Source organism: Capronia coronata, assembly GCF_000585585.1.
Source record: "Capronia coronata CBS 617.96 chromosome Unknown acBCG-supercont1.2, whole genome shotgun sequence".
Taxonomy (NCBI): domain Eukaryota; kingdom Fungi; phylum Ascomycota; class Eurotiomycetes; order Chaetothyriales; family Herpotrichiellaceae; genus Capronia; species Capronia coronata.
In genome coordinates this window covers 1,312,777-1,338,054 of record NW_006912894.1, presented here as the reverse complement: position 1 = coordinate 1,338,054, position 25,278 = coordinate 1,312,777, and the positions used below count along the sequence as shown (strand labels likewise).

The following is a 25,278-nucleotide window of genomic DNA, read 5'->3' as shown; positions in this document are numbered from 1 at the left end:
TGATAGGTGGATATATATGAAGACCTGGGTGGGCCGTGGCTAGCAAATTCAGAATAGCACAGCCTGAGAGGCACGGCATGGTGGGACAAACTACGCTCCCTCCCGAAGTCATTTCTCCTTACTCTGCACAGGAACTAAAACATCCAAGTCGGCATTCAGTTGCGCTGCTTACTTTCGGAGATTGAGAGACACATTCAAACCAGCTCTCCCGCTCAGATAAACCACTGGTTCGGCCCTGCCCGGGCTGCCCGTTTCTTGGACTCCCGGGCGTGGTTTAGCGGTTGAGGCTGAATTGATTAGGCGACATCCTACAGGGGTCCTGGTTTCGAAAGACGAACTAGGATCAGGTTCGCCCTGTGGCAGCCTCCGCAAGAAGCTTGATGGAGGGAGGGGTTGCCCCTCGGGGCGTGAGAGCGACCAGGGCAGTCTTATATACTATGCTTTAAAGATGGCCGGCCCCTGGTTCGCATGGGCTGAGCCAGGCAAAAGCCACCCACTGCAGCAGCCCGCCAGCTCAGAGCGCGGCCGGTGAACCTCGACAGTCACAGCCTGAGCAGCTCTAAACTGCGCATGCCGGTGTTTCCATTCAGCTCGGCCATCAACTTGGTCTCTCCATGCTCGAGTTGTCATCTGCCTGAGGCAATAGGGCACGGTTGGACCTTCCGTGGCATGCTGAGACCGAACGCGACTGTCAAATCGGCCGTGATGGGATCCCAACGAGGCTCGTTACAGATTGATCCTTTCACCGACCCGACCATCAGAGAATTTCTCGACGAGATTGACAGACACAGTGTCCCCGGGGTCACGTTCCTTCTCGAGTCCGATCAGCACTGTACTTTCGTCCCCCATAAAGTGGTGGATGAGTACTTTGACTGCAGGTCTCAGAAGAGCCTTGCGCAAGTGACGAAGCTGGTTAGAGCAGCTACAGCATCCTCTGCCGCGAAACCTACTCCCAGAGCAGTCGCTCAAAGGTGTCGACGCGTGTTCACCATCTTACTGATCATTGGTCATTCTCAGCATATCGGCTCCTTCGTGGAGAACGATAACCTCTCAGACAATCGGCTCCCATTTCGCCCCGACGACCGCAAGCTGTTTCCCAAGCTCAACGGGGGTGGCGACTTCTTCGATGAGTTCTACAAGGAGCAATGGAGATTCTGTGTGGAGCCTATGAGACATAGTCTCGATCCAGTGATCATGGATGACAAGAGGATTCTGCCAATCGTCAAGATGGAGCGGCTGGACAAGCATAAGGGTGCCAGCGCAGTTGTGCGGAAAATTACAATCCATCCAGACTATGATCAGTTAGACGACAAGCTCCCAGATGCCCAGGTATGCTAAGGTTACCTTCCTAGGTTCTGGAAGAAGAAGAATCTAACACGGTCACAGAACAATGCGGGAAGCTTACATGAATATGTCGATAAGTCGTACCATGACCTAGAGGCGCAAAGGTACTACGATGCCGAAGTCGACGCCTACCAGAAACTCCACGGGTCTGGTGAGCCCATACCTAATCTCATTGGATTCCATGGTGCTTTTCGGCAGAACAAAAGTTTTCATATCATCCTCGAATACGCAAATATCGGGACACTGGAGGATTACTTGGAAGAGGTTAACCCGCCCAGACGGGGACAAGATATTGTGACTTTATGGGAGAATCTCTTCAAACTCAACGACGCTCTGGCGCAAATACACGGTCTTCCACAAAGCAATAACAAGGAAAAGCCAAGAATATTTCAGGGGTGAGTCCATTTTGGTGGATATATTTGATTTGACTTGTACCCTGACACGTCACAGCTGGCATCAGGACATCAAGCCGAACAATATCCTGGTGTCTGGCGACAAAGTGAACAAGCCGTACGAGGTTCGGTTTATGCTCGCTGACCTGGGCTTGAGCCATTTCACGGCGGTGCTTGAAGACAGGGCAGGCCTGACCGGAGAAGATCAAGGTGGATCCCAAGCATATAGTAGGTATATGTATTGGTCTTCTTGGCTAACCGCGCTTACGCTAATCACTCGGCAGGCGCTCCAGAAAGAAATCTCAACAGGGGGCTACTCAGCAGCGTTGCCCATATTGTGAAGCAGAAGAGCGACACATGGTCGCTTGGTTGCGTGTACAGTGAGGTCAATGCGTGGGTCGTCGACGGACCCAATGGCGACCTGGGCGTGGTCAAGTATCGTGAGGCCCGGCAAGCAGAGTCTGATCTGCTTGATGAATCCATGGGGGCCTGTTTTCACAACAGCAGAGGAGATCTACTGACTAAAGTGCCTGAATGGCATGGTGAGTTGATGGAGCGCTGCGCAACACAGGATCATATAACGCCTATCCTCTGGGAAGACCTCCTCAAACCCATATTTTACAAGCCAAAGAACCGACTCGATGCCCACCAGGTAAGGGCATGGTCCAACATCATCCTGCAGAAAGCTCGCAACAGCCTGCTGTCTACTCCGAGGCCAACGCAATCGGTAGCAGCATCTCGGGTGGAGCGACTGTCGACGCCCAAACGCAACAATACAGCACCTGTGTCCTCGCCCGAAAACCGTACCCTTCAGCCACCACGTACACCACCAAATGCTCCGCCTGAATTCGTCACCTCCCCGATGACTCCTCCCTACGGTACTCAGGGCAAGCCGCTGCCAGCTATGGACCCAAGCCAGGGCCGTGGGCTGACTCACAGCCCTGAGAGTCTTGAACCTGACACATCTCCTGCAGCCGGCTCAACAAATAGGGGGTCCTTGATCTCGATAACCGGAAGCTATCGCAATTCGGGCACATTGACAGGTGCAAGCCCAAACCCATCACAAAGAGTTACAAGCTCTTACATACCGGGGCACAAAGCGGACTACTATTATGGCCAAGAGCCAGAATCATTGCGAAGATTCACGGACACATTTGGACATTCTGCCCCCACTAACGGCAGGGGTCCCGTCGACGAGGAGCTTTTGGAACTGCATGGAACCTCTATGCTGCCTGTACGAGCATGGAATCCGTCCGCATCGCCTTTGCTGCCGGGGAGGCCTGGCATTCCCTCAGAAGAGACGGATCCCACGGGCAAAGGAAAGGCACCTGCGAGGTTACCTACCAAAACCAGAAAACCTTCCAAGTCACTGAGCGTGGACCAACTGAAAACATGGGCCGAGTTGACCCGGAACCAATCCAAATTTCGAAGTAAAGAGCACAAATTGTTATATGAGGACGAATTGATTCACCAACTGAAGAGCAGAGACCACGTAAGTCCCCCTCCTGCAGTTGGTCGTGGGAGCTCTCTCTTTAAATATTGCTAACCCACAAAGCAGATCTTCGTCATCGACGATGGAGAGACGATGTTTCCGCATTGGGGCCAACTTCTTTCGCTCTACCAAGACTTGATCTATATGGTGAAGAAGAAGCATCTGGACCCAAATGGCAGTGAGCTTCAGTTCATCATCTCCGATCAACGCAAAGAAGCCAGACACACGAGCGAGCTGGTTCAGATGGTGGCCGGCATGAAATATCAGGTCAAGGGCGAGTCCAATCTAGCTGCGCGCTTGAACAACATTTTCACCGAATACCGGAACAAGTTGACCAAGAAATCATCCGCACGACCTGTCAGCATTTATGTCTTCACCGATGGATACTGGCAAGGAGGCAAACATGAAGAAGTGGTGGGTCATGCCATTGAAAAGATGGTGAGATTCCTCGAGAAGGAAAACTACCCGGACAACATGGTCGGCATCCAGTTTATTCGCTTCGGAAACGATCCCGAAGGCGTGGAGCGACTGAGATGGCTCGACGAGGACCTGCCCAAGGTGATGAGCCCGCCGAAGAGAGATATTTGCGATACGACTCCGGCAAACGGGAATGTTTGGAAGATGCTGCTCGGCAGTATCAATGATTTCTGGGATGATTATCCGGATACGTGACCAACTCGAAGCACCAAGATGCCAATTTCGGTGGAGCTTTTACCTGGGGATTGCAGCCTTGTCTTGGCTTTCCACCTTTTTTGTCCGAGATGGGAACAACGTACCTAGTCACGTCCAAGCGAGTCAGAACTGCGTCCTACCGTTTAGGAACAAGCTCTGCAGGCAATGAAGACTGGATGAGGCCTTCGACAATTCCAACGGGTTCGATGGATCCCAGCCGACGACGACGATAGGCGTAGTGGAGAGCCTTTCGACCGAGATTGTCAAGCGATTGACAAATATAAGCCTCAGTGGCGGCTCCTTCAAGGCCTCCATACACAAGGCCATGTCATTCAACACTAGACCAGTTCTTCAGGTATCAGGGAGCACATACGAGCGAGTGGTCTGGTGGATGGTCTGGTTGATGATAGAAGTCTCATGTTGGATGGAAAATCGACACCCTCCAATGCCATGGAAAATTTAATATCGACCTTACCATGACTCGAGCAGCTGGAACGTCAATGATTGCAGGGGTCTGGAATGACAAAAACGATGAAGTGATGGAACTATTGAATGACTGGAATGAATGTGACGATTGAACTGAATGAAGCGTCTGAAACGAATGGGAATGAATGACCACAATTGGAACGACGGGTTATGATTGGAATGAACCTTGGTAAAATCTAAATCGGCATGAACATGCACCTGGAGATGGGCAAAACAGAGCCTGTGAACTCCCCATGAAGGTCTGACTCTGAGCCATAGGTCTGGGGTTAGAACTGATGGTGTGTTTAACCTGTGCCTGCTGTGTCCGAGTGATTGTCCATTCACGATCATAACATCTCTAGCTAGGACTATATAGAATTCTTTTCAAAGCTGGATGAGACTGCTTCATAGTCTGTATAGAACTAGGCTCTCGGTTTTCTGTTGGCAAATAACTGGTTTGCTCTTCTAGTTGATAATACATAAGACGCCATAAAGAAATAGTTCAATAAAAATTTGATAAAATAAGCCATACTAGTATGTGATATAACAAGGGCTTAATAGAAGAAGGTGCGTAGACGATACTCTCTGAGTGCTCAACGAGGTGGTTGAAGCAGCCTCGCAGCCTCGTTCGAACTCTGCCTACGTGGCAGGTATGCACGGCTCGGACTGGCAGCTCGCCCTCGTTCGGGAGGTGAGTGACGCCGTCTGTACTCGCCCTGGCAGTCAAGTTATCCGATAGGGTGCTTCTTATTACATTCGCAATAGGGTAACTGACCCTGCAGAGTGGTTGTAAATCCGTGAGCCGGGCTGGCTGTGGCCACCCTCCCATCCAAGGTTTCGCACCGGCAAAGGATGTCGCCTGGGTCTGAACATAACGTAATCCATTGGGGACGTGAAGATTTTGTGATTCGACTGTTTCGGGTCAGAGGAAATGAATGTCAAAAGCTACAGAATCAACGCCTGTACGAGACTGGATCACCTCTGGCTATATCCTATGATATCTATCGGTCCATCCAGAGAAACCTCACTTTGTGTGAATTGGGAATCTGGGATTTCTCTTCATACAGAGTAAAATTTAAATACTAAATATCAACCTCGCTTCCTTCAACGAGCTCTCTTCTCGCCCGGTGCCGGCCCTTTACTCCGGAGGAAATCTGGGCGGCTGCTCGACGTCCCCTGGGCCCGGTTTGGACTGATTCACCGTGCCACACTTCTTACACGTTCTATCCTCTATGGACGCCTCGAAGGCCAAAACACCCTCCTTGACCTGCGTTCCCAAGTCGTCGCAGTGGAAAGCCGCCTCGTGCAAGATCTCCTTACATCCTTTACAATACCAGCGTAGTCGATCTTTGGAGTCGGCCGGCCGCGGCAGTTCCAGCACCACGCCGATGGTGTCTGCGAACCGGACTGGGTTGTGCGGCACGTTGCCGGGTAGTAGGAAGATCGAGTTCTCGTGGATGGGGATGTCGACGAATCGGTGCGGTGTGACAGTTGTGTCGACAGTCTTGAGGAGCATGGAACCTTTGTGTTGATAGAAGAACTCAGGGGTTCTGTTTGTCTTGGTGAGTGTTTGGTGGACTAGTAGATGACGAGACAGAAGAAGGAACAGAAACAGAGACAGAAATAGTAGCTGTAGCTGTAGCAGTAACAGTAACAGCAACAGAGGACATGGAATGCAACACCAACACCAACACCAACACCAACACCAACTGCAACTGCAACTGCAACTTACTCGTTGATGTGATAGTCTGTTCGGGCATTGGGACCCCCGACCACCATGACCGTCAGTCCCGAGGTGAGTGGGTCGGCCGGATGGTAGACGCAATAGTTGTTGACCGGCGGTTTCAGCTTGTCCGCATTCTTTTCAACCCTATATACCCAGAACAAGGTTCAACGACGTTAGTAGAGGTCAAAAAGCCGAGAATGATGATTGTGCTTGCTTGAACCGAACTTCATATCGAGGACAAGCACAAGCACAAGCACGGATGCAGTAATACGTAAGACGTAGCGTACCATTTGGGGATGTTCAAAGGCATTGCCATGGCCATGGCTATGACTGGTGACTGTAGATTGTCGACAATGAGACTCTGAACGGAATCTCTCTCTTTCTGACCAGATTTGTCTTTTGTGGGGAGGGAATCACTTGGGGTAGCAAGACGATGACAGCGATAACGGACAACCCCAAAGAAAATGTCGACTGGCCTACCTATAACCCTATGTTGAGGACATACACCTTGGACTCGGTGATATAGGTTACGACCTTGACACTGTGGTATGACAAAGATGGCATCGGCAATAGTGATGGCGATAGTGACAGTGATAGTGGCTGTGAGCCCTGAGCCCTGAGCCGTGGCTAAAAGAATAAACGAGGCCCGGCCGGATGCCTTCCGGGGGCTTTAGGCTCCCTCAACCAGGTCCACCACAAAGATCATGAATGATATCCCCGGAGCCCTGGCCTCTCTCAGGCCGACCCACGTTATCGCAATGGGATAATTTCCGAGACGAAGTAGTGGTTCGTACTAGTCCCTGGTCCGTCGAGGGTCTGTTTGTCCCATCAATGTGGTTCCGGGGGAAACGTGGACATTCGGATTTACTGGAGATAGCCGAGGAAATCGCGGTTATCTTACAGGTGTCAGGAGGTGCACGTTCAATGAAGACATGCATAGACTTGTTTTTGTACCCGTCGAGCCATGTACTTGGTAGACATTGTGGCTGTAGTATGTACCCATGCCTACCGAATCTTGACTCGATGGGATGGCTGTGGTTAGGCTGCAATAGAAACTGATTCTATCATGATTCCATCTACTCCAACTGGTCTAGTCACTTTTCCGAGAGTTGTAAAAGTCCATCAAGTCAAAGAAGGACCTTTTATACTGGCGAGTCTGGTCGGTGCGATTGACGAATTGCAAGCCAAACTGCGAAGCGTAGGTGCCCATCTCCCAGTCGTCGGCGAAACTCCAGACAAAGGCGCCCAGGACCTGGACGCCGTCTTCCCAGATGGCCTTGAGGATTTCATTGAGATTGCTCACCAGGTAGTCGCTGCGAGGCGAGTCGAAGCGTTGGTTGGCCAGCGGCAGCTCGCCTTCTCCCGAGACGGGAAACCCGATCTCGGTGGCGATGATAGGCGTTCGGTACGTGTCCCACAGGTACGACAGATAGGTGCGAAGGTATTTGGGGGTGTCATGCGCCCATACGAAGCCACCGTATCCGACTGCCCATCCGGTCTGGGTGAGGGTGGAGGTGGTGACACATCCGGGATGCAAGGGATGCGAGGCGTTGGTGAGACAGGCCTCCAGGCCGCCCGGGGCAGGGTTGATAACGTTGATGGTGTAAGGGTCGATTCCGAAGACGTCGGCCGTCTGTTTCATGTAGGCCAGATCCTCGGGCGTCAAGGGCACATAGTCCGAGATGGCCTGCTTGTAAGTCTCTGGATAGTCGATGCCCAGGTACAGCGGGTTCGCAATCGCGCCCAGGTGGAAGTCGTTGTACCACTGGGCGGCGGCGGCGGACGTTGCATTGTGCGGGTCGGCCGCGACGCCGAAGTTGTCGATGAACTTGAGGCCCATCATGCCGGTGCCGTGGATTTCCTCTCGGTAGAAATGCGCCAGGCGTGCGTGCGCCTTGAGCACGGTGTAGATGGACTGGCCGTTGATGGAATCCAGGAACGGCTCGTTGAACGTGAACCACAGCGGCACGCGGTCGGCATAGTGGGTCAGCAGGATCTTGCCGTAGTTGACAAAGGCGTCCTGGAACGTTTCGTTCTGGAAGCCGCCGTTGTGGAACCCGAATCCCGGCGGCGGCACGTAGTTGATCATGCTCCTGTTGCCCTCGAAGAAGGTCAACGGCGTGTCCAGATGCCACATGGTCACCACGGGGATCATGCCCTTCTCCAGCACGAAGTTGATAACGTCGTCGTAGTGCTGGATGGCCTGCATGTTGATGGGCGTGCCGGGCAGCGCGAACGGCAGGATTCGCGCCCACGAGATGCTGAAGTAGAAGTACTTGACGCCCATGGCCGCCAGGCGCTCGATGTCCTGCTTGTACAGAAAGTAGTACTCGTTGGCCACGTGGTTGCTTTCCGGGCCGACGTTGTCCTGCTGCATGGGCGCTTTCCCTTCCATGGCCACGGCGCCCTCGAACTGCGACGCCGAGCCAGCCACGCCGAGCATGAAGCCCTCGGGAAACGTGTAGCATTCTGTGGGATTCAGGTACCGTGGTGGTGGATAGACCAGCTCCGAGGCCGCCACCGGCGTCGGCGACACCGTCGTCGAATACAGCTGAGTCGACGTGGTCCAGTTGACGATGTTGGCATTTTCCCACTGCGCCGTCCATGCAGCCTGGCCGTATGGATCTGCCGTGTCGGTTGGCCTGACGCTGGCATTGCGATCCCAGCTCCCCCAGGTGGTGGAGACCACATTTCCCAAGAGATAGCTCAACTCCTCGTACGGCCTGGCATAGGTGGTGGTGGACGTGGGCGAGGGAACAGACGTTGCATATCTCACCGTCTCCGTCTGCGTCCAGGAGAATGGCTTCTGGTAGTAATGAGGCTGAGGGTTGCCATGCCAGGGCTGGGGTGCACTGCAGCTGGGCCTGGCGACCGTGCCGGACGTGGTGATGTAAACCTGCTGGGCGGCACCGAGCGTGGCACATGCCACGACGATCAATGGGGCGAACATGTTATTGACTGAGTCGATACGTACTAGTAGTATGGCCACTCGTGCTGCTGCTGAACCTGCACGGTGGCGACTTCACCGGGTTTCTTATGCTTTCTGGTTCGTCGAGACCATCCATGTTGCTCGACTATCGACCATGTTGGTGATCCACTTGTATACAGACCAAGTGGATCTCATAGCTACTATTGTAATGATTTGAAATTATTTAATCATTGATAAGACATTTTGTCCCAACGGAGTGGACCTGGAAGAGATTCCGTTATCTAATCATTGCCTTCATCCTGCTTCGGATGTCTTTCCTTCTCTATATCAGCTTGGCCGGATCAATAAAGTTGAATTAGTAGCAGATAGTTTTTCTTCGGAGAAGTCGATCTTGTCGACGAGACTCCGGACTGCGAAATCGTTATCTTCACTGGGAAAACGATCATCCTACCTCGTTTACGGCGGACAGAGGTGATAGGGATATGAGAGGCGTGGCTAACATCCATCGACTCATTCATGGGTCATGCTGTATGTATGGGATAGCTTGAGTGTGGTTTGTATATGTGGGATTGCTTGGTTGTGATCCCTATCTCTCAAGACAACGTAGAGAGCATGTATACTGCCATCGAGTAGAGGGCTTGGTTTCACAGCGACCAAAGTGTGTTGTGAAGTAGTAGGGTCCTAAAAACTCTGATCAAATATAAGAATATCTCTCGTAATAGGGATGAGAGTGTTGGTGAATAACAACATCTATCGACTAATACATAGGTCATGCTGTATATGTGGGATTGCTTGAGTATGATCTCTATCTTTTTTGAATACACACACCTTCAAGACGGCGTGGAGAATATATACACGACCACGGAGCTGTCACAATGGAGCATTCTCCAGCCTCCTCCTTAGCTGGAACAAAGTGTACTAGGCGTGTGTATCCAGTTGAGGCTCTTCCCAGACCCCTTTGATAGAGGACAAGGAACCTTTCACACTTTGACAGAAGTTGGAGCTGTAGGGTTTAGTTTCATAGCGGTCAGTTTCATACCGATCAAGATGTGATGTGAAGTAGTATATTCCTAGAAAGACCCTTCAAATACAATCATATCTCTCGTGAGAGGGATGAGAGCGTCGTGCATGTCAACGTCTATCGACTCATACAGGGGTTATGCTGTATATGTGAGACACCTTAACTGTGATCCTATATTTTGAGTACACATACCCTTAAGACGGCGTGGAGAGTATATACACGGCCACCGAGGGTAGGGTTTAGTTTTAAAAGTTGCATAGCGATCAAGTATGGAAGTGTGAAGTGTGAAGTGTGAAGTGTGAAGTGTGAAGTGTGAAGTGTCATGTAAAGTAGTATATTCCAGAAAAGACCATTCAAATACAATCATGTCTCTACCCTACAGTACAGCGCTCCAACAGAGATCCCGCCCCTAGAGTCTACCCCGTCAGTCAGACTTTACATCGCCTTCGGTGTGGCAGCCACAGCTCCGACTTCCTCAGCGCCGATTTCGTCAGCGCCATCGACACGCTTCTCCACCGCAGCAATATGATTCTCGATGTCTTGTCTGCGGCTCTCCTCGTCGACGACACCAAACAAGACATCCATATCCTCCAACTTGACGCCCTTGGTCTCGGGCATGAAAATGGAAAAGATGACGGCGACGATGTTCATGGTGCCGAAAATCATCCAGGTCTTCCATCCAATGTTGAGAACCATGATGGGCGTGAGCTTGGACACACAGTAGTTCATACCCCAGGTCATCAAGCCGCAGAGGCCCATGCCCCAGTCACGGAGGCGAGTTGGGAAGATTTCGCCCATATAGACCCAGGAGACCGGACCCCAGGACATGGAATAGGCCACGATGAAAAGATAGATCATGGCCATCATGCCTCTTCCGGCGGGGGAATGCTCGCTTCCCTTGTAAGGAGGGTTTGTGGCCAAGATGGCCCCGAGAGCGAACATGAAGACACCCATGAAGAAGGCGCCGACTGCGAACAGATGTTTGCGTTTGAAGATGCCGATTCCCGTCAGGACAAAGATGCCTGTCACGCCGAATTTGATGACGGTGATCATGCCGGACGCGAACAGCGCCGCGTCCTGGGCCGTGAAGCCGATTTCGCGGAAGACGGTGGGTCCGTAGTACAGGATGCTGTTGTGGCCGGTCCACATGGCCAGACAGGCGACGCCGAGGCCCCAGCACAAGCGAGTGAAGTTCTTGCCCATGAACATCTCCTTGAAACTGCGTCCGTTGGTCGAGGCAATCTCCTCGTCGATCTGGGTGGCAATCTCGGCCATCTCGACCGTGATGGCCTCGTCGGACTCGGGCAGATTGCGGAGACGCGCCAAAGACCGGCGAGCGTCGTCCCAGCGATCCCCACGGGCCAGCCACCTGGGCGATTCGGGGGCGAACCAGCAAGAGATGGTGACGATGCCGGCGAGAATGATCTGGATGGAGAGCGGGATGCGCCATTGACTCGACTTTGTGGGAGACACGTGCAGCGAACATCCATAGGTGGTCCAGTATGCCAGCATGCCGCCCGAGACGAGGAACATCTCGAAGAAGGCCATCATCAGCCCACGCAGGTGCTTTGGAGAACATTCGGCCACGAACACCGGCGTGGTGTTGCTGATGATGCCGACGCCGAAGCCCGCTATGACTCTTCCACCGTAGAGCATCGACAGGGACGGGGGCTGCGCTGCGGTCTGGAGAATGCCGCCGATCATGAACAGGAATCCCGCGAGCGCCAGCATATGGCGACGGCCGATGTGGCGGCCGACCAGCGATGGAGCCATGGCTCCGAAGAACGCGCCTGCATTGAGTAGGGCTACAATGTTGGAAGAAGATGCTGCCGCTTTGGACGGGCTGGCAGCCAAGTGGAAATCCTTGCGGAAGCTATCGAACAGTTAGTATTTAGTAAAAAGCCGAGAGAGCGTTGGTGGTGGTTGGGTGACTCACCTCATCATCGACGTGACAGCGCCGGCGACACCGGTGTCGAAGCCAAACAACATCGACCCGGTGTTGGCGACGATGGCGACGATGAACGCCCCCTTATTGCGTCGGACGACATCCATCTTGGAGTACTGCGTGGCTGGTGAACAGGCTTGGTGAAGAGAAAGACGAGAAGCAGCGGGTGTCTTTGCAGCTTCAAGCGTCGATCTGGAGCGAGGTTCCAAGCCGACAAGGAACAGACGTTTCAGAGTAGATATATGTCTTTCCCTCTCTCCCGGTGCTTCCTGGCTTATCTTGCACAGTGGCCACTGGGCAGCGCGATGCAGTTAGTTACCACTCCGTCCTCACTGCTCGAGTTAGCCAAGATATAGGGGCTAGGAGGGATTGGGCCATCGAACGAGCTAGATTCAGGTGGCTTGTAGCCTCGTGAGGTCGCTGGAGATAGTAGTTGGGAACCCTTTGGGCCCCTTCCCATTGTGCGGTGCCTACGCCGCCCCGCCCACTTGTTTAGTATTTTTGTTTCGACCGGCCCGACAAGCTATCTTATCAAAGCGGGGCCGCCGGATGCTTGCCGCCAATCAGAGATGCCGCTTAACCTTATATCTACCGGGCAAACTCGGACATCACCCACATTGGTTTTAAAGGGCTAGGGCCAGACTTTGTCTGAACTGCCGAAGCATCAATCACTCAATCATGTAAGACGAGAGAGATAGTCCAGAGCTTGTTCATGGGGATGTGCTTCCATTGATAACGCCGTCTGGCTGCTTGATAACATACTGGTGGCTGAGGGCAAGGCGGAGCGGATATGTGGCCATCTATCTCACTACAGAGGAGGGATTGCCGGATGCTGTGGTCGGGACCGGGTCTCTCGCATTTGGACACAGGCCTAGCCAGACCGAGGTTGGGGTTTGGTAGATGAGAAACATTCGAATCGTTTCAGCCAGCAATCCTTCAGGCTCGGCTTCACACCATGAGGGAAAACAGCGCTTTCTAGATAGAGGCGCTCGTCCCGACCACGGGTCCGTACCCGCTCGATGCTCAGGCCATCGGTTCGCACCCCCGGATGGAAAGGAGGGTGGCAGAGGAGAGCCTGTCTGATACACACACACAGCAAGGCCGGCCGAGATGTAGATAGTATGGTAGTACTAGTACCATGATCAGATGGATGCCGTGGCCATCACCGCTTTTGGTTCGTCACGATCGCAGGTGTGACGACTTAATCGTCCCCGATATCATTGTTACTTTCTGTACTCAGTCTATGGGGCTTCTGTTGTCTTACTTTCCATGAATCTGAACCTGAATCTAAACCTGAATCTAAACCTGAATCTGACTCTGAATCTGACTCTGAATCTGACTCTGAATCTGAATCCGAATCTGGCCTGTTGAATTACTACCCATAAATCTCAAATCAACATGTCTTGCTGTCATCATTGTACCCAAGGCCGCAATGGCGGCTCCCCAGGACAGCCGCAAATGCCCAATACCTCGGCCCTCTACAGGATCGACATGCACACGCACATCATGCCGTCGTCGTTGCCGGATCTGTCGGCCTATCCGCGCAAAGACCCGACCGACCGATGGATGGAACTGAAGCCCAACGAGCAGGAGCCATCCAAGGTCGACATGTATGTGGGCGGCAACTTCTTCCGCACGGTGGAAGAGAACTGCTTCGACGCGGAGGCGCGACTGCGCGAGATGGACCAGATGGGCGTCGACGTCCAAGTCCTGAGCACCGTGCCCATCTTGTTCTTCTACGACGAACCCGCCGCCCCGGTGGCCATCCTAGCGCGGGCTTTGAACGACCACATCGCCGACATCTGTCGCCAGCATCCGCGGCGGTTTGTTGGGTTGGCCACGCTGCCTCTGCAAGACGTCGAGGCGAGCACGGCGGAATTACGGCGGGCCAAGAGTCTGGGGTTGAAAGGCGTGGAAATCGGTACCACCATCGGCGACCGAAACTTGGATGATGAGGCGTTGTATCCGTTCTGGCAGGCGTGTCAGGACCTCGACATGCCCGTCTTCATTCACCCCTTGGGCTACTCCTTGTCGGCGGAGAATCCCAAGCGCTGGGCAAAATACTGGGCATCATGGCTGGTGGGAATGTAAGGCAACTTCTTTTCTTCCCCAGATCCACCCGAACCTGTGGTTACACTGTGACGGAGAGAAGACAAGACTGAAGACTGACATTTCTGAACAATAGGCCCAGTGAAACGGCGCTCTCCATCCTCGCCTTGACCGCGTCGGGCGTGCTTATCAAATACCCCAAGCTCCGACTCTGCTTCGCACATGCCGGCGGCGCCTTCCCTGCCCTGCTCGGGCGCATCCAACACGGCTACGACTGCAGACCCGACCTCGTCGCCAAGGATGCCGGCGGTATCACGCCGACACAACACCTCACATCAGGAACCAACATCTGGATCGATAGCCTGGTCCATGACCCGGATCTCCTGCAATATCTGTGCCAGAAGATCCGAAAAGACCGGATCGTCATGGGCAGCGATTACCCGTTTCCGCTGGGCGAGGTGCCCGAGGCAGGGAAGATGCTGGCGTCGGATGACCGGTTGACGGCCTTCCTGACGTGGGAGCAGCGAGCGTACATGCTGGCTGGAAGCGCGATTGCATTCTTGAAGCTGGATGGCGAGTTTGCCGACAGGTATCGTCGTGGTATAGACATGGCTCGCGAGCAGGACAAGTCAAGAGAGGCGGTACAGGACAAACCAAGAGAGGTGGCAAAGGACACTTTCAGGGAGCCAGTATCGGCCGAACCTGTGACGTTCAAGGATTCGCACCAGGGGTCGATAGTGTCCACATTTCTTGTACCAGGTGTTTGAGCCTGTAGCCTTTTAGAGGAAAAGAATTGTACCTGTAGCAGGCGTTTGAAATGTCAAGTCTTTTTTCAAAGATGTGGAAACTCCGGAAAACAGAAATCCATCCCTAGATCCGGCAGGGCTTGCATGGAAGAGAAATCGAGGGCGTTGAAAGGTGCAGAAGAGGAGAAGTCGTGCGAATTTGCCAGCATGGCATCGAGATCCTCGAAATTGAAGTCCGTGTAGTTGGCCATACCGCCCTTGACCATCCTCGGCGGCGCCGCCGGGGGAGTCACATCGGACTGGCTCGAGAGCCAGGACACGGTGACGGGCTCCGGTCGAGGAGGAGGAGGTGGTGGTGGTAGTGGTGGGTTGAACTGATGAGCGACCGGCGGATCGTAGGTGGAGCGTTTGCGCTTCAGCGTGGCAGCCGGTGGCTGGTGGCCCATGTGCCGTCTCAACGGGTCGACCGGCGGACGCCTTGCAGCGGAAGGAGGCATCAAGTTGCATGAGCCGTCGTGGGCGAGGTGGTCGTGGTGGTCGTGGGAGAAACAGCATTGGCCGCGTTTGCCGTTTTGGAGCACGTTGAGCGTGAATTCGACGTACTCTTCGACGATGCCGCGACATTTCTCGGCACCGGGCCAGGTCGGCTCGAGCGATCGCAGACAACGCACGGCCTCCTCGACATCGGCCAGCGCGGTCTGGGCAAACGCGGGTTCGGCGTTGGCTCGGATGCAGTGCAGCAGGACGGTGGCGCTGAGAAAGCAATGGTGGCCGTGAAGCAGCGTGTAGTGAGAGGTGGGCACACAGCTCAGAAAGGTGCTGGTGCCGCGGATGCAGCTGGTTGCGGCCTTGGAACACTGGAGCAGAGCCTGCGAGTTTTCCAAGGGCGAGGTTCGGTGCGGGTTGCTCATGTAGAGCCGGTGGAGATTGAGGACGGCGGAGAAGAAGGACGACAGCGCGATGTGGCGGTAGACGAGCGTCCCGTCCGACTGTGCGTCTTTGATCGTCTGGGCCACGTTCTCCGTGGACCACTGCCGCAGCTGCTGGTTCAGAGACAGGACTCGCGACCGCAGTTCCTCGTATCTCTCGCTGTCCTGCCACGTCTGGGCATTCTTCACCGAGGCCACCGTCCGTAAGATGTTCCCGATGATCTTGTGCAGATGCGCCATGGCGCTGAAGCCTTGCAGGGCGGGATCGGCGTCGGCGTCGGCGTCCGGCAGTTCCACGTCGCAGTCCTCGTCGTTGATCGCTAGAGGCCGACCCAGCGCGCCACTGAGTTGTCGCTCGAGGATGTACAGGGCCCAGAAGATTCGCCTTCTGGCCTGCGCTTCGTCCGAGGGGAGCCGAAGCTTGCCAGGAGATCTCTGTCAAGAGGGGGTCAGTCGACTGTGCACTGTGCCTGGCGGTCCAGCCACGATTGTTTGGGAAATTGAGTGGATCATGAAATGAAGGGGGAGACGGGGAAAGGGAACTCACGTGAAACCCGAGATCTTGTCCTAACCGGATGGCTCTTCCTACTGTCATCCACGCCTCGGCCTCACTTCCAACCTGCGTCAGATACATGCTCATCAGGCCCAAGGCGATCAGCACCTTGGAATTCCTTCGGCGGGATCCCTGAGGCGTTGATTGGGGCATGTCGACGAAATGTTTGGCGGTGTTGTAGAACTGTGAGGAAGGGTCGTCGCCGTAGTCCATAAGATATCCTTCCACGGCGCTTCCGTGCACCTTTCGCGCCGTCGGCACACAGACGGCGAGCACGGCGAACAGGATGGCGGTCGAACCAATGTCGAATCGATCCGGGACTTGCAGCTCGGCGTACAAGGCCCGCAGTTCGTCGGGCCGCACCACAGGAAACAGAGTCCAGAGGTTTCTCTCCCACGTGCCGATCAAGATGTTCACCAGCGCCGCCTGGGGAATCTGGAGGACCAGGCTGTGATGGCCGGGCGTCTGGGGATCGCCCAGAGCATTCGAGGCCCGCGGACTGGACAGGGTACTGTCGATTCGCAGATAGCCTTTCTTTTCCAGGCCCGAGTAGATGTGTCGACGGAGCCCGATGCATGTATCGATGATGGCCGTCATCGAACCGAGCCCGATGTATCGAAGTTCGCCGTTCTCATCCATGTCCAGCTCTCCGAAGCTGTCCGCGTGGATGACCCGTCGCTCGGCCTCGGTTGATATTGCTTCGTCGTCGCCGTTAGATTCGAGACGGCCCGAAGCATTGTCCTCGCCATCGGGGTCGTTTCGTTGGTCCAAGCCGCTCTGCTGGTGGGAAGGAGGGAGACGGTCGCGATCCCGGTCCCGGTCTTGGTCCAGAAGACGAGAATCGCCACTTGTCGGAAGCTCGGGCTCGATGGACTCGACCGCCTGGTTAGTGGTTGACGCCGGCTCGGTGGCCAGCCGACCCGGCGATGGCTTGTTCGCATTGTTTTCGAAGCGTTCCATAAAGGCTCGAAACATGGTCTCCATCGACTCGAGGCGAGTTTCGAGCCGTTCCACGTGGGCCAAGTCGACCCTTTTGGCGTTATCGAGGTAATGGCACTGCAGGTTGTAGCCAATACAGGTCTGACAGGGCTCTTCGCCATTGCATTTCATCTGCCTCACGCATCAGCCTTGCTGTTGGGACACTTCCGGGTTGGGTTGGCAATCACCTTTTTTTTCCGGCACGCCTCGCACGCCCGCCACACACGCTGCCGCTCCTTGGGCGGGTGGTCGATATTGGCACTTGACACCGGGTTTCTCATTGATGACGCTGCATTTGCTAAGATTCGAAGCTGGGTAGAATCTTTGCCGTCCGGGTTCTTCACCCCCATCTCTTCGCCGGCTTTGCTGTTGGTGGTCGAACCTTTCTTGAGCGCTTGGGACGCTCTGTGGGTGCTCATGGCGGATGTCGCGCAGCTCCGTGAGTAAGTTTAGAATCTGCACAGACACAGACTGGAAGATTGTGATGATCTCAGCTGAAGGACTGCCATGGGTGGGACCAACGATTGGGAGCTGAATGACGCCGACTTCCTAGGTATCTGTTTGACAGGAGTTCTAGAAACTGGGTATCTTAGTTATTATATCTAGGCTGCCTACTGCCGGTACCTAGATAGCTAGAACAGTAAGTAGTCTGTGAGGTTCCTTAGGTTGAGGTTGACGGGAGTCTGGAGGCGGCAACAAGTTCTCCACTGATAAGGAAAAGGGCGACGTTGGCCACTCGCTGGGCGTCTCAAGCCCTTCTAAGACCCCGTCTCGGAGCGTTCTGGAACCCACAAAGGCGAATCAGGAGCTCGGGCTTAACAAAGTTCAGAGAAATGGTTGAAAAGGTTAGGGTTCTCTGACAGAGGGGTCTGGGGGGGTTCGGGGGGAGCCTTAACTAATACACCTAAATGAAATCTGTATAGAGAGCACGGCTGGAAATGTCCATGAGATGCCCAAATCTGACAAGATGATGATTCCTCAGGCATTTATTATGTCTTTACAGCCGGCACCAGCATGGATGAGCATGAGCATGTCACATAATGGATTCAAGTTGATGGTTTAATATACCAAGAAACAGTCACAAGACCTCTCCTTTCATGGTCACTCGCGGTGACTCTCCCTCATATCATATCAGTCCTAATTACAATTTACTCCTTGCTCCGGTAGAAGCCGAGATTGACATGCATCGACTTGTCGCTGAAAGAAAACAAATAGACCGTCTCCTCGGCGTCGGCGAAGTGCTGGAATCGATACCATGCCGGAATGACAAAGCAGTCTTTCGGGCCCCAGTCGAGACGAGTGCTCTCGCCCTTGGGTCCGGTGACTTCGGTCCAGCCACGACCACGATGCACCTGGAAGACATTGCTCGGGGTTTCCTGCCTGGCCGGACCGTGGGCGCCGGCCGCGATCCTCTCCGCGAACGCGCCAATGATGGTGTTGACGGGCTTCCCATCTGGCAGCAAGTATTCGGCAAACGCGTAGGTACCGCCGGGGCCGTCGAGCTTCGCCTGCATCGCAGACCAGGGGAACTTCATCTCCTGGCAGAGCGAGTCGGGAACCGGCTTGGACTCGTGGGTGAAAGAGCCAAATTCTTCCTCGTAGTGCTCGGTGAAGTCGACCGGCAGATGCTTGTAGAATGGGATGTTGAGGCCTGTCAGATTGTCAGCGATGGCTTTCCCCGTCTTTTTGGGGCCGGTGGTTTCCTTACCATCGAGCCAGATGACATTCTTGGTCCCTTCGTTGCCGTGATCATGCCAGTTCCATGTCGGTGTGATGATCAGGTCTGGGGGCACATCACTGTTAGCTCGCGCACACGACCTTTCGGTACGGGCTCGATCATCAGATTCACATACCTCCAGGACCCATGTACATCTTCTTGCCCGAGATGGCGGTGTATCCCTGTTCGCCTTCGATCAGGAACCGAACCGCGAACGGCGTATGTCTGTGACACAAAGCCTGCTCGCCCGGGAGAATGAGTTGATGGGCGGCTAGAAGCACATCACTGCCCGTCACACACATTAGCGACCCATGAACCTGGAACTGGCACTGGCAATGGCACTGTTCTCGTACCTGGTGTGTGGACTCGACTTGGGTCCTGGGTTGATGAAGAGGACGGCTCTTCTCTCAGCCTCCCTGGGGTCGACGACCTCGGCGGCCTTCAACAGCAGGCTCTTGGAGTCGGCATACCTCCAGACGGCTGGGATATGCTTCGTATGCGGCGCCGGCGAGGTTGGTGGAGCTCCAGTATTCCACAAGGGGACCATGTCCGCCGCACGAATCGTCTGCTCTAGAGCCTCTTTCGGCGACACAGTCTTCTCCAGCGAAGACAGCTGGGTGCCCATCGGGGCGACTTCTGCAATGGGGGCCATGATTGCTCGATGTAGGTAGCAAGTAACCACTGTTGAGATGTAATCTTGTAATCTTGTAATCTCAATGACCACTATTCAGGTGCAATCTTGCCGTTGAGCTGTGTTGGACGTCCTTGATGTATGTGGGCGTTTCGCTTAGAACAGTGTCTGATATGGCCGTCGAGGACCTCGTCTCGCCCTCGGCCATAATTGTCGGCCGGCATGCGATAGTAGTAGTGATGGTTGGGTGGCCCGGATGGCTTCCGGACGGTCTTCGATAAGGATTCGGGTCTTCCATCTGCCCCCCGGAGGCGCCCAATCTCAGGGAAGCCAGCCCCATCCCCAACCGTAAGCTTTAGTTTGGTACGAAGAACCTAGATTGCGCGAGAATGAGTTCTAGTGTCCATCTTTTTGCTATCTAGAAGGCCTTCCAAATACCAGTCGCCACTATCGTTCTAACAGACAGTCCTCCAGATCAAACTGACGGGATATGGAGGGTCCGGACATTGGTAAAGACCTCCCGGCTGTAGGCCCCGCCCTCACGGCCGGTCCCCGAGGCCTTCATTCCTCCAAAGGGCGTTCCCAGCTCACGAACCAGCCAGCAATTGACCCAGACCAAGCCGGCCTCCAGCTGTTCTCCCACTCTTCGCATACGTGCGCCGTCTTTGGTGAGTAAAATGCTGGCCAGTCCGTTGGGATTGTCGTTGGCCAATCTCACGGCGTCGTCTTCGGTGTCGAAGGGAGCAATCGTGACGACCGGGCCAAAGATTTCTTCTTGCATGATGCGGCTGCTGGTCGCAACGCCGGTCAGCACTGTAGGCTCAATCCAGTAGCCCTCGGATGGCTTGGCCACTGGAACACCCCCGGTCTCGAAGACCGCCTGCTCGGCCTTTGCCAGTTCCAGATAGGACCTGACTTTGTCGTAATGCTGGAGTGACACAATGGCGCCAACCTCGTGTTTGGTGCGGAAAGACTTTGAGACGTGCGTCTTGAATCGCGTGACGAAATCGTCGTAGATTCTTTGCTGGACGTAGATTCGAGAACCGCAGAGACAGACCTCTCCCTGATTTGTGAAGGCCGCGGTGGCTGCCAGTGAGACGGCCGCTTCCAAGTCTACATCATCAAAGACCAGAGTCGGGTTCTTTCCCCCCAGTTCGAGCGACAAATGCTTTCCGATGTCTGAGGCCGTGTCTCTTCTGATCTGAATCCCAGTCGCCGTGCCGCCGGTGAAAGAAATGCCTTTGATGGCCGGGCTCCTCGTCAGAGCGCTGCCGGTCACGGCGCCGTTGCCAAAAACGACATTGACCACTCCGGGGGGGAGTTTTGCCTCAGCAAACACGGATGCAAGGACTGCGCAATCATTGATTAGCCATCAAGTTCGTGAAGAGTAGGACACACGCCGGACTCACGATATGCCGACATGCTCGTCACTTCCGAGGGCTTCGCCACTGCTGTGCAGCCGAAGGCAATGCAAGGGGCGATCTTCCATGTCAAAAGATATAAAGGCATGTTCCAGGGCGAGATCAGACCAAAAACCCCAGCTGGCGACCGATGTTCATAGGTCAGGGCCACGCCATCGATCATGCGGGCAGCGTTTTCTTCGTGCAGAATGTAGGTGGAAAAATAGGAGAAGTTGGAAATGGCCCGATCGACCTCGACTCGGGCTCTCTCCAGCGTCTTTCCTTGATCGATACTCTCCCAGATGGCGAAGATCTCTCGTTTCTTTTGGATCAACTCGGCGATGGTCCGCAGATATTGCGATCGCTGATGCCGGGTGGTCTTGGACCAAGACTTGAACGCCACGTTGGCGGCATCGATGGCCTTCTCCACCGCGTCCGCTGATGTGACGGGAAGTTTTGCAAATTGTCGGCCTGTCGATGGCTGAAAGACCGGGAGAAACTCAGTGGCATCACCGGCCGTGGTGAAACTGTTGTTGACGAAATTCCGGATCTCAAACGGCGTGTCGTATGAGATTTTGAGTAGTTCCTCAGCTCTGGTCGGGTCGGTGAGACCGCTGGCTAATAGAGATGTGGCCACCATCGTAGTAGCAGTCTAGCCTGGTTGGATTGCCGGTCTCTGACTGAGAAAAGGATCAATCCACTGTAGAGCTGATATCTGGTATCTGTATACTCGTGAGGCACTGAGTACATAGGTATTTTGAGGATTGTCCGATCATCCAGCAAGGGTCCTCGAGGTGGATACGACGGACAACTACCGATGCATTTATCTTGCTGAGCGGGTAGCCATCCGGTAGAGGACCCCCCACGGCACACCAATGAATCCATCCTTGTAGTATCACACTAACCTTAGGTGGCTGTTCGTGCACATCGATCGCCAGGGTCTTATCATGGATCAGGTCTGCCTCTGAAGTTGCACATACAACCAAGAGGCATACACGGCGTCACCACCAAGATGCAGGCCATTCGACCTCTCATCGAACAACATGGCAGCGTCTGGTCATTGGGGGTCAACCAGGTCATGATCGATGCATACTCTCCACTGCATGCCCAAGAAAGACCGAAACTGGTTGATTCAGTCAAAGTAACGAGGAATATCAGTTACGGGGATGACTCCAGAAACAGACTTGATGTAAGAGATGCCCAGCCTACCACTATCATGTGTGTGATACTAACAAGGGCCAAGGTATACGAGCCTTTGACGACAGACCAGTCATCAGCAGCAGGAGCCCTTCCCGTCGTCGTCTTCTTCCATGGCGGCGGATTCATCGGGGGTGACAATGATATCAACGACGCCTTGCACTCGAACATCGGTAGAGTTGTCTAATGAACGTCTATCCCTTCGTGCCCACCCTGACTCGTCTCTAGGGTATTACTTTGCGTCGAACGGATGTGTCTGCGTTCTAGCCACGTATCGTCTGGTGCCGTCTGCCCAGTATCCCAATGGCGCCGAAGATGTCGCCCAGGCTCTACTCTGGGTCAAACACAACATCGCGTCGCATCGAGGGAACCCTTCTGCCGTGGTGGCCGTGGGGCAGAGCTCCGGTGGTGCCCATCTGGCCATGTCGCTGTTGCTTGGACTGTTACGAAAAGTCGACGCTCAGCCCAAAGAAATCATCCTGCTGAGCGCCCCGTTGTCATACGACCTGAGACAGGAACGACGGAAAGCTACCATGCTGCAATACCATCGCACCGACAGTCCGGAACAAGTCATGAGCCACACTGCGGTTGCCCTGCTCCAGTCGGGGACGCTGGACGACATCCGAAGCGTCCCTATCACCTTGTTTGTGGCCGAGTTGGATCCTCCCGAGATCAAGAACGCGAATGACTTGTTTCAGAGCGAGTATGAGCGACGCCGTGGGGAGAAACTGGATGTCTTCATCATGGAGGGACACAATCACATCTCGAACACTTACGCAATTGGCCTGCCGGATGATGAGACAGGGCCGCGGATTCTGTCGGTGCTGAAGGGCTGAGTGAGACCTTGGCGCTTTCGTGCGCAATCAACAGCGGCGTGGGGGGTGAGCCCGAGGGCCTGAAAGTCCAGGGGTGCCAGTAACCCCTTAGCCCTATTACACAATGGGACCTTAGGACTACTTGTACGAATCTAGTATGTACGCATATATTTGCCGGCCGGCTGCACATCCGGCCGGCGGATTTAAGCGCATAGCACCGGCAACGCCCATTGAATCGTACAAACTACAAACTACCACCGAGAAATAGTTATGAGCGGGCAGTCAGCCCTTGAAGTCAAAGTCAATAGCAGACACATAGACATCAACATCGACATCGACATAAACACAACCAGCTGTGGACAAATTGAATGAAACAAACTTGAAAACATCACCTCCAAAGACTCCAGTGTCCCAACCCATCCCGGCTGTCAAGAATGTCGTCCCCCAACGGCACGCCCTTCTTTCTTCCCGCGACCGCCGCGCAAGGCCTGGCAAACTACCCTCATGCTCGATCGACCCCGGCAGCATCACGCACGCTCTACGTTTCCGGAACCTCGTCTCGACGCGGAGATGGCACCTATGCCGGCTGCATCGAATCGCCCGACGGCAAACACATCCTGGACATCAAGCAGCAGACCGCCGCGGTGCTGCAGAACATTGGCACCATCATCTCAGGCGCCTCGAACGGCACGGCAAGCCTGGAAAACGTGGTTGACGCCACTGTGTTTCTGACCGACATGGCCGACTATGCCGGCATGAACTCGGAATGGAACAAAGTGTGGCCCGACAAGACGAGGGCGCCGAGTCGGACGTGTGTCCAGGTCGCTGCTCTTCCCAACGTTCGGTTGAACGTGGAGATCAAAGTCACGGCCATCATCCCATAGAGCGGATACTGTGACACTGAAACTGAAACTGAAACAAATACAAATGATACATCCAAGCAAACTCCAAGGATGCCCAAATCACCTTTGTTTTGTATCTACTGTACTATTGAATCTTGACAATGAGTTTTCCCGTCGTCTGTTTCCCGGCCAGATCATCCTGCGCCCTGCCGATGCTGTTCATATCATACTCCTTCCCATATGCGACTTTGAGAATGCCGCGCGAGACCAGGTCCAACATCTCCTGCGACCGCGTGACGAACTCCTCCCGCTCGGTGATGTAGTTTCCCAGCGTCGGCCGCACCAGCTTGACGTTCTTCTTGCTCAGCTCCAGCGGGCGGAAGCCCTCGACCGCGCCGCTGGAATTGCCGTACGTTACGAACGTGCCTTTTCTCCTCGTGCAAGCCAGGTCGTCTGCAAAGGTGGCCTTTCCGATCCCCGAGAGGACCGCGTGGCATCCCGCCCCATTCGTGATCTTCATCACTTCCTCCAGCACGTTGGATTGGGTGTAGTTGATCACATAGTCCGCGCCGTGGCCGAATGCGACCGCCGCCTTCTCTTCGCTCGAGACCGTCCCGATGACCGTCGCCCCCAGATGCTTGGCCATCTGCACCAGAAGACCCCCCGTGCCGCCGGCCGCGGCTTGGATGAGAATCTGCTCGCCCGGCTTCACCTCGTGTGCGTCCTTCACCATGGTCCATGCCGTGAGGCCCTGGAGCATCAACGCGGCCCCGTCCTTGACCGGCACGTTTGGCGGCAGTTTCATGACCCCCGACGCGGCAACGGCAATATACTCGGCATACGCCCCCTGCGCAAATACGGCCACCGCATCGCCGACGTGCAGGTCGTATTCGGCCGGCACATCAGACCCAATCTCTTCGATCCGTCCAGCCCCCTCACGACCGGCAATAACAGGCAGCTCAAGCTTGTACAGGCCTGTCCGTTGGTAGACGTCGATGAAGTTGACTCCGGCGTATTCCAGTTTGACGAGGACTTCTGTAGGTCCTGCTGCCGGTTTGGGCGTGTTGTCGGACAGCCTCAGGACCTTGGAATCGCCTGTCTCGGGGATGATGACGGCGCGCATGTTCGCTGGTCTTGTTGGGCTAACTCAGTCGCACTTGATGTTGGGCGCCGCTCGCATATGTTGGTCAGACGTTGGACTCTGGACGAAAAAGCTCCTCATCCTGATTGGCTTTTAGTCTCTGCATGGGAGATCGGGACCGTTGCTCCACTGTCACTGTCGGTGTCATGCAAGCCACGGCCGGAATTCTAGAAACGCCATCAACCGACCCAAATAAGATAGAAGGAGAGGGTAGAATCCCATTGGCGGAAGACATCCGAGATACGATATCTATTCTCCCGCGGATGGGCTTCCGGATCCTCATCGGTCCCACAA

The 25,278-nt window shown here is 54.6% G+C and overlaps 11 protein-coding genes across 11 annotated transcripts; 4 read left to right on the top strand and 7 right to left on the bottom strand.

The window, feature by feature from the left end:
* Positions 1 to 705: 705 nt before the first annotated feature.
* A1O1_02156 (NEK protein kinase) lies at positions 706 to 3,900 on the top strand (the record flags this gene model as incomplete). The annotated part of the gene is made up of 5 exons (XM_007723067.1): positions 706 to 1,329; positions 1,387 to 1,739; positions 1,795 to 1,964; positions 2,021 to 3,228; positions 3,295 to 3,900. The coding sequence occupies 5 exons, from the start codon at positions 706 to 708 to the stop codon at positions 3,898 to 3,900; spliced, it is 2,961 nt and encodes a 986-aa protein (XP_007721257.1).
* Positions 3,901 to 5,503: 1,603 nt separating this feature from the next.
* On the bottom strand, positions 5,504 to 6,413 carry A1O1_02155 (3-hydroxyanthranilate 3,4-dioxygenase 1; the record flags this gene model as incomplete). The annotated part of the gene is made up of 3 exons (XM_007723066.1): positions 5,504 to 5,915; positions 6,098 to 6,235; positions 6,379 to 6,413. 3 exons carry the CDS (start codon positions 6,411 to 6,413, stop codon positions 5,504 to 5,506), a joined length of 585 nt encoding a protein of 194 aa, XP_007721256.1.
* A 768-nt stretch (positions 6,414 to 7,181) lies between these two features.
* A1O1_02154 (beta-glucosidase) lies at positions 7,182 to 9,041 on the bottom strand (the record flags this gene model as incomplete). Its single annotated transcript, XM_007723065.1, has 1 exon — positions 7,182 to 9,041. One exon carries the CDS (start codon positions 9,039 to 9,041, stop codon positions 7,182 to 7,184), a length of 1,860 nt encoding a protein of 619 aa, XP_007721255.1.
* A 1,435-nt stretch (positions 9,042 to 10,476) lies between these two features.
* A1O1_02153 (uncharacterized protein) lies at positions 10,477 to 12,093 on the bottom strand (the record flags this gene model as incomplete). The annotated part of the gene is made up of 2 exons (XM_007723064.1): positions 10,477 to 11,914; positions 11,978 to 12,093. The coding sequence occupies 2 exons, from the start codon at positions 12,091 to 12,093 to the stop codon at positions 10,477 to 10,479; spliced, it is 1,554 nt and encodes a 517-aa protein (XP_007721254.1).
* Positions 12,094 to 13,384: 1,291 nt separating this feature from the next.
* On the top strand, positions 13,385 to 14,802 carry A1O1_02152 (aminocarboxymuconate-semialdehyde decarboxylase; the record flags this gene model as incomplete). Its single annotated transcript, XM_007723063.1, has 2 exons — positions 13,385 to 14,073; positions 14,172 to 14,802. The coding sequence occupies 2 exons, from the start codon at positions 13,385 to 13,387 to the stop codon at positions 14,800 to 14,802; spliced, it is 1,320 nt and encodes a 439-aa protein (XP_007721253.1).
* Positions 14,803 to 14,867: 65 nt separating this feature from the next.
* Positions 14,868 to 17,238, bottom strand: A1O1_02151 (uncharacterized protein; the record flags this gene model as incomplete). Its single annotated transcript, XM_007723062.1, has 2 exons — positions 14,868 to 16,145; positions 16,258 to 17,238. The coding sequence occupies 2 exons, from the start codon at positions 17,236 to 17,238 to the stop codon at positions 14,868 to 14,870; spliced, it is 2,259 nt and encodes a 752-aa protein (XP_007721252.1).
* Positions 17,239 to 18,389: 1,151 nt separating this feature from the next.
* On the bottom strand, positions 18,390 to 19,610 carry A1O1_02150 (uncharacterized protein; the record flags this gene model as incomplete). Its single annotated transcript, XM_007723061.1, has 4 exons — positions 18,390 to 18,892; positions 18,950 to 19,024; positions 19,095 to 19,243; positions 19,312 to 19,610. The coding sequence occupies 4 exons, from the start codon at positions 19,608 to 19,610 to the stop codon at positions 18,390 to 18,392; spliced, it is 1,026 nt and encodes a 341-aa protein (XP_007721251.1).
* Positions 19,611 to 20,064: 454 nt separating this feature from the next.
* On the bottom strand, positions 20,065 to 21,629 carry A1O1_02149 (uncharacterized protein; the record flags this gene model as incomplete). The annotated part of the gene is made up of 2 exons (XM_007723060.1): positions 20,065 to 20,939; positions 20,999 to 21,629. 2 exons carry the CDS (start codon positions 21,627 to 21,629, stop codon positions 20,065 to 20,067), a joined length of 1,506 nt encoding a protein of 501 aa, XP_007721250.1.
* A 372-nt stretch (positions 21,630 to 22,001) lies between these two features.
* Positions 22,002 to 23,022, top strand: A1O1_02148 (uncharacterized protein; the record flags this gene model as incomplete). Its single annotated transcript, XM_007723059.1, has 3 exons — positions 22,002 to 22,178; positions 22,233 to 22,359; positions 22,415 to 23,022. The coding sequence occupies 3 exons, from the start codon at positions 22,002 to 22,004 to the stop codon at positions 23,020 to 23,022; spliced, it is 912 nt and encodes a 303-aa protein (XP_007721249.1).
* A 413-nt stretch (positions 23,023 to 23,435) lies between these two features.
* A1O1_02147 (uncharacterized protein) lies at positions 23,436 to 23,885 on the top strand (the record flags this gene model as incomplete). Its single annotated transcript, XM_007723058.1, has 1 exon — positions 23,436 to 23,885. The coding sequence occupies one exon, from the start codon at positions 23,436 to 23,438 to the stop codon at positions 23,883 to 23,885; it is 450 nt and encodes a 149-aa protein (XP_007721248.1).
* Positions 23,886 to 23,988: 103 nt separating this feature from the next.
* On the bottom strand, positions 23,989 to 24,966 carry A1O1_02146 (NADPH2:quinone reductase; the record flags this gene model as incomplete). The annotated part of the gene is made up of 1 exon (XM_007723057.1): positions 23,989 to 24,966. The coding sequence occupies one exon, from the start codon at positions 24,964 to 24,966 to the stop codon at positions 23,989 to 23,991; it is 978 nt and encodes a 325-aa protein (XP_007721247.1).
* Between the last annotated feature and the right edge of the window lie 312 nt (positions 24,967 to 25,278).